Source organism: Nelumbo nucifera, chromosome 1 (assembly GCF_055504915.1).
Source record: "Nelumbo nucifera cultivar China Antique chromosome 1, China Antique-T2T, whole genome shotgun sequence".
In the NCBI taxonomy this organism is placed as follows: domain Eukaryota; kingdom Viridiplantae; phylum Streptophyta; class Magnoliopsida; order Proteales; family Nelumbonaceae; genus Nelumbo; species Nelumbo nucifera.
Window position 1 is genome coordinate 204,112,970 of NC_142649.1, and position 13,831 is coordinate 204,126,800.

General features: G+C 37.0%; 1 protein-coding gene across 1 annotated transcript; it reads left to right on the forward strand.

Moving 5' to 3' along the window:
• Positions 1-6,268: 6,268 nt before the first annotated feature.
• Positions 6,269-13,409, forward strand: LOC104609836 (uncharacterized). Its single transcript, XM_010276228.2, has 3 exons — positions 6,269-7,700; positions 10,252-10,510; positions 12,773-13,409. The coding sequence occupies exons 1-3, from the start codon at positions 6,514-6,516 to the stop codon at positions 12,947-12,949; spliced, it is 1,623 nt and encodes a 540-aa protein (XP_010274530.2). The 5' UTR covers positions 6,269-6,513; the 3' UTR covers positions 12,950-13,409.
• Positions 13,410-13,831: the final 422 nt, after the last annotated feature.

A 13,831-nucleotide genomic window follows, 5' to 3' on the forward strand; every position in this document is an offset into this window, starting at 1 on the left:
GATTCACATTTATACTGAAAACAAACACAACCTAAGAGTTTAACAATTTTTGTGGTTATTTGTGTCTCTTTTTTTATAATTTTTTCGAATACATAAATAATATAAAAACAGTTTATAAATAATTTGCCAACTTACACTCGATGGATACTTATTTTTCTTAAAAATGATAATTTTTTAATTATTATTGAGAAAAAAATCTAATTAAAATATTTCATTAAACAAATCCTGTACATCAAACGGGTCCCCAATCAATACAAAATACATATTAAAACTAAGAAGGAATTAACACAATTGATTGTCAATTCATGCAATCTATTCATATTTGTTTTCATTCCAAATAGGTTTAAAAGAAGTGTTAATTGTGATCTTGTGACTTGTGATGTATCAATCCAATGAATACAGATGAAAAGTGCATTTGATCGACCTAGTCGTTGATCTTGAATGAGGTCGGCCAGCCATCTTTATCCATCTAAATAAGCATTATTGTCATAATCCATCTTTATCCATTTAGCCATATCCCAACCCTTTGTTACAAAGGTCCCAAAAACAAATGCAAAAGGAGGCACAAAACTTTCCAAACTATTTAAAATATAATTTAGTAGGTGTTTGGCATCGGTGTTCAAAATATCGCACTATTTTCTTATAAAAATGATATTAGACATTTGGAGTTGTAAGAGAAAATAGTGCTTAATTTTTGTTTGAAACTGGTGTTGTCATATAGACGTTTTTTGAGAAAATAATACTGTTTTTGTTTGGTAATAATACTGGCAGCAACATTTTCAATATTGATTTAAATTATCCAATATTCAAGATGATGCCACATCATTGCATCGCTGGCAGCAATGTACCATTTTTCTTAAAAAACATTGAATTTGGTGTTTCTCCAGACCATACTTTCCCGATTTTCAAGGCATGGTCTAGAGCAATTTTTTTTTTCCTGAAAAACGGTACCAAACAAGAGGGCATTGTTTGAAGCACCGCTTTCTCTGATGTGGCACCTATGTGGCGCTATTTCTTAGAAAACAGTGTTGATGCCAAGCATCACCTTAAAAGCTCATTACTTTCACTTTCCATATTCTTTTTTTGATGCCTGAAATGGTTTTTTATTTTGTTAATGGTTGGTATGTTACAGAACTCTCACAGGATGTCCCAGTCGCATATCGGGAACGTAACATCTCTCGCACTTGTATGTTATTAGTCATGGGGAGATATTCCTAATATATGGTGGGATGTGATGTAAGGTCGATGTGAAGAACATATCGTAGTTCGTTTTAGAATAGTTAATGGAGCCCATTTAAGTATGGTGTCTTTTTTTTTCCGTTTTTTGATGAACAAGTTAGTAATATGTTAATATTTAGAGTTCCTCGTTGCATTTGATTAATATATTAGTTGCATGTTAAATCCAAATCTCAATCAATCATATTGAATTTGTTTAATTTTCATTAGTTCATGTTTCATAAAATGTTCTTTCACATTTAACAAGGTGTACTTATCATCGCGTTTGGCCAATCATGTCTTTCAAAGGATTCACCATAACTTTTGTCTAAAATTTATGTGATTTTAAGTCCAGTTATTTGATTTTAAGAATTTCAACTACATTAGACTCAGCTTAGGATTTGGGCTTATTGAAAATTTGATAATTTCCCAACTAAACACGACCCAAAGTTGTACCCCTAATTTCAGAACCAACAAAACCCCAACTGAACACTTGAAAACAAGGTTTTAAAAACTGACTTGGAATCAGAACCATTTTGGCCACTGGTTTTTGGGTCGACGGTTCGATCGTTTGGTTCGAACGGATGACCTATTCCAACAGAAAATAAAAAACGGACAAAACCATTGAACGGATTAATGGTTCAACCATACAGGTCAGCGGCTCGTTAACCAATTCAACGGTTTTTGGCCAAAAATTGGATTCGGGGTAAAATAGAACTATTTGCTTGGATGGTTCATAGGCCGAACAGCCTGATCGTCCAAATCAATGATGGTTTGAAAACATTGCTTAAAAATACCATGATATGTTCCAAAACCAAAATAAAAAACAAATACACTATGGTGTCAAACACCATTTCAACTATACTAATCACAACACATTGCTGGCCACACTCATGCAATTGCACATCGAAAATATTGGTATATTAATCAATAGATTTGGACTATCAAACACCCCCTAACCTGGTGGTGTTAAACATCATAAGTAACCTCATCAAAATGATCCACGTTATATGTCTACCCAAGGGAAAATAAGGAACATGGGTTCCAGATAATTTTTTATGTGGTCCACTCTCTCTTTTGCTTTAAGAAATTACTACGAGATTTTCCATGTTCAGAGAGAGCTTATTTTGTTTTCTTTTCTAAAAATCAAAACCATACACATTTGCCAACACTCCTTAATGGGCATATTTGGCCATGACCCATTTCTTAACAGACCAAAATTTGGAGATGGGATGATGAATGAGGCTGAAAATGTTGTCCATTTGTCTATATTCAAATTTAATGATATCAAATTGATTTATTTATACTTGCAAGTCACCCCAATTCAATATGTGGAGATGTAATAATAATTTAGGCTGTGTTTGGTTGCAATGCAAATAAATTTGCATTGATACAGAATTATGGCAATGCAAATGATTTGAGTGTAAATTTTGATATATTTTTGTTTTAAATTTTAGTTTATTTTGTTTGATTACAATATAAATGAATTAAATTAAGACATGAGAGAGAAAAAAATAAAATCCACAACAAAATTAAATAAAAATTTGCATTTTATTTTATTTGCACTGCTATGCATTTATAATAGTGCAAATAAAATTGCACTGCAACCAAACACGGTCTTAACTCTTAAGTCTATATGTTTGAATTTCCACTTCACTGCAATCATCTTATCTTATCATGATGTTTCAAAGTCACTTACGGTACTGAAAAGGTATAGTACCTAAAAAACCGGTAACCCATCAATGATCAATAATTCAGATTCACGTAGGTTTTTGATTGATTGAAGTTTTTCAGGTACACGTGTCGTTTCAGTATCATAGAAATTCTTATAATTATTTTGATCATTTTCAGTTTAATTTATGAATGGTATTTAATGAGCCCCATCTGAATTCAATTATAAGATTTAATTCGATTCAAACATAAATCAAGTTTGGATCAAAGTCCAATCTGTTTTGTTGAATAAGAGATTAGAAGTTAAATTTGAAAATTTAGGAATTCAAATATCATGTCGGCCAAAAAATAAAATAAATATAAAACTACAACAATGTCCATTGCAACCAATTCAACTCAACAACTAATCCTTATCCCAACCATATAGAATCTGTAAATGACCATTTCTCTACATATTTAGAGAATGTAGTTTTCAAATCCATCAATATACAAATCGATGGTGACTCATTTGATAGAATATCTGACTAGGGATCAAATTCAAATGCCAATTAGGTATGAGTTACTCCTAATTGTGTGGATTCGGATTTGTTTTTCACAAATCACGTCTCACATCAATCTTACACCATTTTTATCTGTACATTAGAAATATTTCCCGTACTTATATTATTATTGAGGAAGAATTATTTCCAATATAAATGTTAAAACGTAGTGTAGTATGAAATTGGTACGAGGTGTGTTTTGTAAGTAGGAGTGTCAATTGGACTGGATTTTGTCCAATCCCATCCGGTCTAATGTGAGTCAACCCAAAACCGGTCTATTGACACCCCTATCTAAAAAAAAATATGAATCATTCACAATGTTTGACATATATTGGATCATGGTTTAAAAAAATAACATAGAAATAGAATTGTTATGGCCACCGGTTTTTAGGTTAATGGCTTAATTGTCTAGTTTGAATGGACGACCTATTTTGACAAAGATTGAGTTTGGAATAAAATAGAATCAATTGCCTGAACGGTTCTCGGGCCGAATGATCCGATCGTCCGGATCAACAATGGTTCGAAAACCATATATTGGATCAATTTATTGAAATGAGAATACAGACAAATGGGTAGAGTTTGGACTAGCCATGAGCTCACCGTTTCCACTAATTTCTTCATAGCCCATAAAGAGTTTGAATTGTCTACAATGAAACAGATGATTAAAGAGAAACTCCTGAAAAGGAGGATATCTTTGGACTGAAGGTCGCCTTTTCACTTTTCTCGTAAGAAATTGTGCTAGTCCGTGTCTGTCCGATTCAAATTGGGGGTCCCCACATCAAGTGAGATATGGATTCTAATCTGACGTCTAAAAAAGCTTCTCCATATTTATGAGATCCTTTATGAAAAGCTGGTGCTGGTGCTGGTGCTTAGTGTCAGATGTAACATGTAAGATGGGTCACCTATTCTCTGCCTATCCTTCTTGGTAATTATACAGGGACCAGGGTAAGCATTTTAAAAATTTCCCTCCACCTTTTCCATATTTACGAATCACACCCATCCTTGGGCTTGGGAGTTGGGAGATGGGTACAATATGGGTGGGATAACCCGAATCCTTACCCGAGCCTGATGAGTTGAAAATTTTCAAATCGGTCAACCGGATTGCAGCCGCGCTCCGCCTTGGCTTCAGCCTTCAAGCTCCGGCGGTCCGCCGATTATTTCTCGTGAGTCGTGAATGGAGGGGAAGCCAGAGTGGCGTTTCCGTAATTCGAGTACGGACGCGTCCGTTTTAGTTTTTATATTCTATTTATGGTAGGTAACGGGGGTGATATCGTTACCACGTGTCACCTACTGGTTCTTACACGTGTAAAAGGAGATGATGGCTCATCTGAGGTTCTCGTGTTTGAACGGGTCTTCTGTCGTTTCCGCAAGTGAAGTGGGAAGAGGCGACGGGTCCAGCGATTGGATCGGAACCAGGGAGTCAGGCCTTCTAAACGCACTTGTTTCTCCTCAAAATTACGGGGCTTACCTCTCTCTCTACTCATGGAATGTATGTTTTGTTTCAGAGCATCTGACTTTGTACCCTCAAAAATAATAATATGGTAAATAAATCATTTAATTATCAAAAATTATTTGTAACAGGTTCAACCTAGTAATTTGAACCATCCAAACCGAGCAAAAGTGGTTCTGGCTTAGGTCGACCCTTTACGATTGGACCTGGGTCAATTAAGTAGGTGTTTGGCATCATTCATAAAATGGGGTACATCAGCACTATATCAGAAATCCATTTTTCTTTTTTTCTTTTTTGTGAAAACTGCTATTTGATTAGCTGTTTTTTGAAAAATGTTATTTTGGATCATACCTTAAAAATCGGGAAAGGTGTGGTATGAGAACCTGCCTTTTTTTTTTTGTGTTTTCCTATTTTTCTACTATTATTAATAACAGTATGCTGGCATAGCATTGAAAAACACCTATATGGCAACAGCAATAATGATATCAAATAGAACACCTGAGAAAATATCATACTTATGCAGCACCATTTTTGAGAAAACGCCTCTCAAAAAATGGCATTGGTTCCAAACACCACCTAAACTAGTATTCTTTTTTTCTTTTTTCTTTTGCAAGGTAGTCTATGTTAGGTCAGGTTGTTGAACCCCCAAATCTAAACCTTAATCCAACCCAACTTTTTTTTGAGTTGACCCTGTTTCTTTGCTTCACTTTGCCGAAATGTTTTTTTTAGATCTCGAGGTCAAAGTTCATTTGTTTTGGCATTATTATATATATACAATGACAAACGCACTCGAAAATTGTTTCCCCCAAACATAAAATTGTTGAAACTTATATATAAATTTCAATTTGCAGCTGTGCATTGGGAACATCTTTATACTTGTATGCTTTTATTCATGGGAGATATTCTTATGTACAGCTACAAGGGGCTAAGAGGCCGGTCTTATGAGAATCAAATCCAAATTCATAATATATATAAATAACCCTAACCCTAACCCTAATCCAAATTCATATTACTTATAAATAAATATAAATATGAAGAACTATCAGGTTTGGGTTAGAAGAGGTTGGTCAATGCATCAACTCTAACCCGAACTTCAACCTGACCGGCCGATCCAACCAATTCCGGCTAACCCGGCTATCCTACTCGCATGGGTTCCACCCGCTTCGGAAATCGCAACTTGAAAAGCAGTTTTAAAATGGGGAGAGGGGTGGGTTCGTAATTTGAATTTTGAAAAGCTAAACCGGAAAAAGGACATCTTTGTCATTTCCGAAAAATCTGACAAAAAGAGAAAATAGTGTGGCATTTTAGTATTTTAAAACGAATCCAAGGACAGTTTTACGAGGCCCGTTTGGGCATTTCTCATTCCCAAAATCAATTCATCCTCACACATTCATTTTCTCTCTGTAACGTCATACCAAACCCAAAAAACGAACATAGGAAAACAAAAAAGAAAATTTTGGGCAGAGAGATAAAAAGCTCAAAAGCGAAAAGCGAGAGAGAGAGAAAACGAAGAAGCAAAAGAGAAGGAAGGCGAAAGAAAAAACGTTAATCTCAACCAAACAGTAATCTCTACTCTGCTACGATATACGATTTACAAGAAAGAAGAAGAAGAAGAAAAAGAGATTAGTTTTATATGTAATGCATCAGAAGAAATCCGAAGATCAGATCGGGAAAGAAAGCAGCGGTGTCTCTTCCGATTTCAACCCAACACCGCCTCTCCTTCCAGTTTACCAGAAGCATCTCCAATCTCAAACCCATCAAATCCCACAAACCCAGAATCTCCTCCAAATCTATATCCCTCCTCCATCTTCTCCTGACTACTCTTCATCTATATTGGCAACAGCATCCCCGGCACCAACATCGATAACGGTAATAGCACATCAGAATGAAACCCAAATTCAACTTCACGATGAACCCACATCCAGTCCATCAGCCAAAACCCTTCTCTCGGCCCCTCACAAGAGACCCATAATGAACCACACGCCTTCGACGCTCTCTCACTCCCCTACCTTATCCTCCCTCCACCAACACAAGCACCACCATAATGCCTCACCGTATCCTTCCAATTTGTCATCGTCATCGCCGGCTTCTTCTTACCTGTCTCCTTTTCATATATCGCCGAACACCAGAGCCGCCGCCCTCCGTCTCCTTCGCCACCTCCGCCACGTTCGCCGCCTTCGCGTCCACCTCCGTCTCCTCCTGCTCTTCTCCCTCCCGTCCTTCTATTTTTTCTTTTCCAACCCCCGCAGTTCATTCCTCCTCGACTTCCTCTCTGCCCTCGCTTTCTCAACCGTGCTCCTCCTTTCCCTTAACCTAACCCTCCCTCGCCTACCCTCAATCCGGCTCCTCCTGTCCCGCTCCTTCCCTCTCAAATTATCTTCTCCTTCCTCCCGCCCTCCTCCCCCGGTTCTTTGGTCAATTGGGTCGAAGACAAAAACGGAGAAACGGGTCAATTCGGGGTGTTCCGTTCAGGTTTACAGTAATGGAGACGTCTACGAGGGTGAATTTCATAAAGGGAAGTGCTCAGGGAGCGGGGTTTATTATTATTACATGAGTGGGAGGTATGAAGGGGATTGGGTTGATGAGAGGTATGATGGGTATGGGGTGGAGACATGGGCAAGGGGGAGTCGATATCGTGGGCAGTACAGACAGGGTCTAAGGCATGGTCTTGGGGTGTATAGATTTTACACCGGGGACGTTTATTCTGGAGAGTGGTCGAATGGGCAGAGTCATGGATGCGGCGTTCATACCTGCGAGGATGGAAGTCGATATGTTGGGGAATTCAAGTGGGGTGTCAAGCATGGCCTGGGCCACTATCATTTCAGGTATTATAGATATTAGTCTTTAGATTTCTCTATTCAAATAAATTACACGGGTTTACTATTTCCGGGGCTTTGTTAGTCTTCCAAGATCAAACTGGTTTAATAGAATAGTGACCAATGATCATTTGGTATTTAAGTTTCCAATGTCACATTGTCTTATGCAAACTTTTCTGGGTTATTGAATCTCCTTCATTCTAATGGTGTTTGCAGAATAGACATGGATGGTTGATTTTACATTCTTGAGTTCATGAAATATAAAGATATCTGGATCTTGGGTCTAATTTCTAGGTTATTGATCAACCAGAAATGTTTCAATGATACCAAACATAACCTAAATTGATTATTAATAGTTAAGCAGTTTTATGTATAACATAATAAATAATTATGTTATTTATTATAACTTCCCTTTATAACTTCCCTCATTTATGTTGGCCATTGTCTTTTGCAGACTGCTTTGTTATTACATTAGATTTTTCTTCCTCACCTTCCTAAGCTGAAATATAGTGACCATAGGGTGATTACCCCCTAGGGGTTGAGGGATTATCAATTATTTGAATTTTGAATATGTCATGCCCCATAGGGGTTGAGGGATTATTATTATTTTTTTTTCTGCATCTTATCCCTTCTTAGATCTGTATACTACTTTTCAAGGCCATCCATGTTAAGGCATGGAGAATTGAAGACTAAGAAGATTTTGTAATAGGAGTATAAGACCTTTGCTTGCCAAGTCAAGAAAAAAAAAAGCTTGAGCTAAAAATATTGCTTAACACAATTTTGTAACAACTCTATATTTGTCTTAACTGTCTTCCTCTTCCAAAACCCCATGAGACAGCTTGAAAAGATCTAGCCTCTCATCCACTGTCAAATTTGGTGCAATAATTCTTTAGTTGTGTTGGAAGTCTCCACTGAGTTTAAATGGTTAATCCGTAGACCATAGTTCTATATTTAAATTTGATCAATTTTAAGAAATACAAATAACTAGCAATAACCAAACTCTCTTTCAGTTTTACATTTCCTTGAAAACCATTTCTTTCCTTTTTAAGCAAGTCAAATCATTATTGTCATTGTTGGTGTTGAAACTCTTTTACACATTATTCTGGTTTGCATTAGGTAATTGAAAGTCAAAACCTTGAAAAATTCTAATATTAATACTAGGACTAAATCTTTAACTTCCCTCCCCCAATGAAAACCTAGCTTCTGACCCTAACAATGGAAAGTAAAACCTCAAATTCGCAAGACTGTTCAGCTTGTGAATTTATACTAGTGACAACTAAAATAAGGTGCTCTTATACCAATTGAAAAATATGGGGCTCCCCACGTACATCATATACAAGGAAAAAGAACTATTTTGACATATTAGGGGCCCTAAATAGTTTATTTCTTATCTGATCCACTTCTATGCTATGCTATCCACTGTTGAATTGGAAACAATTGGTTACCTTCTGAATGAGGGATTAATCTAGGGCTCGACTATTATACTGGAATGTTATAATAACGGAGAAACTTATAACCAATCAAATGGTATCATAAAAGTGGTAACCAATCAAGTGGCAATCTTCCGGTATCATTCCTTTCTGGCTTCATGGATTTACTCCTTAATTTACCAGTCAGAGCCAAAGCCTTACACAATTGATAACTTGAGTCTCCAAGTCCAAGGTTAAGTGACTGGTAAATTGTGCACTATTCTCTGCCTATGACATTAGATATGAAATAGCTTAATGGAATTGTTCCAGATACGAGATACAAAGCTACAATGGAGAAATAGGTGAGCTATAACTTTGTTTTTCTTTCCCTGGTCACCAGCTAGGTGGTCTCTATTTATTTGCTTTCTATACATTTATTGTGATAGATGTTTGGCTTGATATCTATCACAATCATGGAAGTGCAGAAGCATGCATCACTGACCAACAGGCAACATTTTCTCATTTTGTTACTTATTTAAAGGTACAAGGTATAATGCCAATAATGTCCTAAAGATGCTGTTATTAACATGTCCACATCTCCACATAGTGTGGCTTTCTTTCTAGGACCATTACCCCTTCCAGGGTCTTGGGATGGTATCCTGGATATAGACTTAACCTTTGCCTTTTTTTGGCACTAAGTGGCCACTCTCAGATTCAAACCTGCTTTCTTATGCTTGTCAGCCCGAGATTTTGCAATTGCATTAAGCTGTACCCCCTAGTGGCTTTCTTTCTCTAGATGGCAATATAAGATGAAATATTGATGTGTACAAGCTTACAAGGAGGGAAATAGATCTCAAATGGGATATGGTAGGGATGCCCTCATCTCACCAAAAGAGGTGTCAATGTGCCCTCTCCAACTTGCATGCTCTCCAGTCTTGTGCTGGTCCCACTTCTTTAAAAGTCCGAACCCATGCTGGGTCTTCCCATAATCTGTTTCTGAAGCCTTACAAAGCTGGCATACTTGTACAGCTTCTCACTGTATGGGGATTCTTCCCTCTTTACACAAACATTAATTAATGAAATTATACATTATCTTTTCTCAAAGAAAAAAGTTTAATAATCAAGATCCATCTTATTTCTATGAATCGCAGAAATGGGGACACCTATGCTGGAGAATATTTTGCAGATAAGATGCATGGTTTTGGAGTCTATCGTTTTGCAAATGGGCATCGGTATGAAGGAGCTTGGCATGAAGGAAGAAGGCAAGGACTTGGGATGTACACATTTAGGAATGGGGAGACACAATCTGGCCATTGGCAAAATGGTATCCTTGACATTCCAAGCACACAGAACACCCATCCTGGATCTCCTGTTGCTGTTAATCATTCTAAAGTACTCAATGCAGTCCAGGTAACTTTACTTCCCTGCACCCTCGTCTAAAGGCTTGTGCTAGTTTTAGCAAACATGATGTTTCTATACTGTGAAGGTGTAAAAGCGTCTAGGCAATTAGGCAATGCTCAGGCCTTTTTATGCTCCATGAGACATGGCCTACACAATGATGCATGGACAATAATAGAAAAGTAATGCGTTATGGCTTAACATTAGCCTCTTGATGTAGAACCAACATTCTTGGAAGGAGCAAAATGAATAATGGGATATTTAGTATCTTTCAAAAAAAAGGAATATTTATTTGTTTATTTTGATAAGAAACAGTAATAAGAAGATTTTTATTGAATTAACAACTGAATAATGTACAAAAAAATGAAAACAGGATAAGCTGATCCCCCAGTTACAATTCAAAGATAACAATTAGCAGTTCAGACCAAGGCCCAGGCATATACATTTCCCCTGTAAACCCCAGTACTATCCAGGTTATTAGCAAGAGTATTGACTGTTCGTAGAACCAAGTTTTAAAATATTGACATGCATGATAACAAAAAATCGCATATCATGTGTATCTATTGGTCTATATATATATATATATGTATAAAATTTTTCAGCCTGGTAATTGAGAGACAGGCTTCTGAGGGTGCCTTCTACCATCTGAAACATCCAATACCCCCTAAATCTCATTATTTCACATTTTGGTAACTTTTGATACTGTACTGATAAAAAAAAAAACTTTTAATACTGATACAATACGCACTGCCATTCATTGCATATTGATACTTTAAACCTTGCTTAGAACCAACCTGAACAAGGCACTCAGGTGTTTGGCTTCTAAGCAAGAAACTAAACATCATGGTACTTCAATCCCGAACAGTAGTCAGGTTATGACTACTTGAAGTCCCCTCAACGGTTGGCCAAAATTTTTGCTCTTACTGAATTGCTTATTATTGCATATAAACCTAAAAAATGCACATCAAGCTATAATCTTGATACATCTACATAAGATACAGGATACTGTTCTAATCGAATTGGTCATAGCCATCCTTTAATCAGTGCCAACATTTTAATAGGCATATGAGGCTTCCACACGTTCCATGAGGCAAGCCTCAAGGAAAATACCTCAAAGCTCAGCCTTGAGGTCCACACCTAAAGGTAGAAAGCAAATTCCTTCCTTTGTTGTATGTTTAGATGCCTGTATCTGTGCTTTAACATATTTCAGGCCATTTTTAGCTCTTAACACATAGAATTCCTTAGTAGTTATTAAGGTTTTTTTGGTAGTGTTATTTTTGTGTTTCATCCAGTTCGAGAACACACCAAAGTGTATGGGCCTTTTTTTAAGCCACTTTCATTCTGGTACCAGCAATTCATGGTCATAGAAATCAAAGTATTGCAAGTTTCTGAACACACTTATTTCTCGTGTTCCCAACTGCACCATACTGTTCTGCCTTTATTTGTCATTGCTTCAGTACATATCACCTAAAAACCAACACATTTCAAATCCCGATTTTCTGGAACATACAACACAACACGCAGAGGACTACCAAAGGTGTGGAGTGTGGTGAGTTCCAAAACCTGTAGTTTCAAAGACCACAGTGGGGCCTAGTGGTTTGAAACAAACCATACCTATTCAAGACTACAGTACAGAAGACCCCCTGGATGATTTGTAAGAATGCTATTGCTTTTTTTAAAGCTCATTAATATTCCCAGCTCCTTTGTGTATATGATCATTTATCCAGCTATAAGCTTCTCTTATTTAATAATAAAAAAAACCTTTCTATACATATTTTTACACTATTCCTTGTATTAGTTTGATGTTTTTCTCAAGGACTTAGACTCTCACATCTAAAAGCTCTGGTGCCTATCTCATGCCTCCATATTTTTAATCATCTATGCTAATCAACCTGGAAGTACTACCCACCTTTGTTACAACAGTGGCCTGAAACTGTATGGAGATCACTTTGACCTACCATGCAATTCACATTTACCACCATAATATTGAATGATCTTGTAGTCCTGATTAATGACCATTGCAGAGCAAACAATTGGTCAAATGGATTAGGATCCATCCCTCGAGTATTGCTTTTTTTCACAGTTGCTCTCATAGTAAAGTTCAGAGGGCATATCTATTGTTTGATCATTGTTTCCAACAAGATCTGGAAAATATAAAAGCTGGACCATGAAGAGCAGGTGCTGGGAATAAGGGGTATCACATAGTTTTTAACACTTGATACAACCATTGAAGGTATTAGGTGGAATGTTCTTATTAGATTCTTTTATTTTCAGGAAGCTAGACGAGCAGCAGAGAAGGCATATGATGTTCCCAGAGTTGATGAGAGGGTGAACAGGGCTGTAGTGGCAGCTAATAAGGCAGCCAATGCAGCAAGAGTTGCTGCTGTAAAGGCTGTCCAGAAGCGAATGCATCATAGCAGTAGCGATGACATACCAATTCCAATTGTATGACAACTAATGTTCCATCCACCATCAGCAGCATCAACATCTTGTTTCCACTGCAGCTGAGGCGAATAATTGAACTAAACCAAAAGAAGTTTTGCTACCATTGGTCTTTTTTTCTTCTATATTGTTATTTTCTCTTCTGCATTTTCCCATCAAGAGGATAGCAATTGTGAGGTGCCTGCTTGGAACCACTTTCAGTTGGAAAATGTTGCTGATTGAGGAGCATGTTGGCTCTCTTTTTGCTTCAGTGTAATATGTACATAGGATGAGTGATAGAGGAGTATGAAGACTGGCACTAACAAAGTGCTAGGTGTAAAAGAGTTCTAATTTTGTTTTTCCATTTGGTCCTTTTTTCTTTGTAAAGGGTAGATGTAATGTTGGTGGTGGTGCTAAAGTTGAACTTAGCATGGCCACGGTGTTGTATCTGAACTATGGCTTAAAAGAAGATAATGGGGAGTTGATGTAATTGATTCTCTCTCTCCCTCTCTCCCTCTCTCCCCAACATAATTTGATTCTTTCTTTATTTCAACTTTTCTCGTAGGAAAACTATCATCAAATGTTCTGATGCAGCTAGCAATCCCAAGAAGATGACATAATGTTTGGTTTGAAGGAAAAGGTAGGGAAAGGAAGGGAAAGACAGGGAAACCAATACAAGGTTTGTAAAGGTTTCCCTACCTTTCCCTACATTTTCCTTCAAACCAAATATAGCCTAAAGGAATCATCTACTCAAAATGTTTTGACATGTGGATGATGGTTTTCTTTTTGAGATTTCAGCAATTCCACAAGTCATTCTCATCAACCCTTGGGTGGTCTTATGCTGGACTAAGAAATCCTTTCTATCTGTAATTCATAACCCGACTGTGATTCGTTTTGTACAGAGTAGGTATA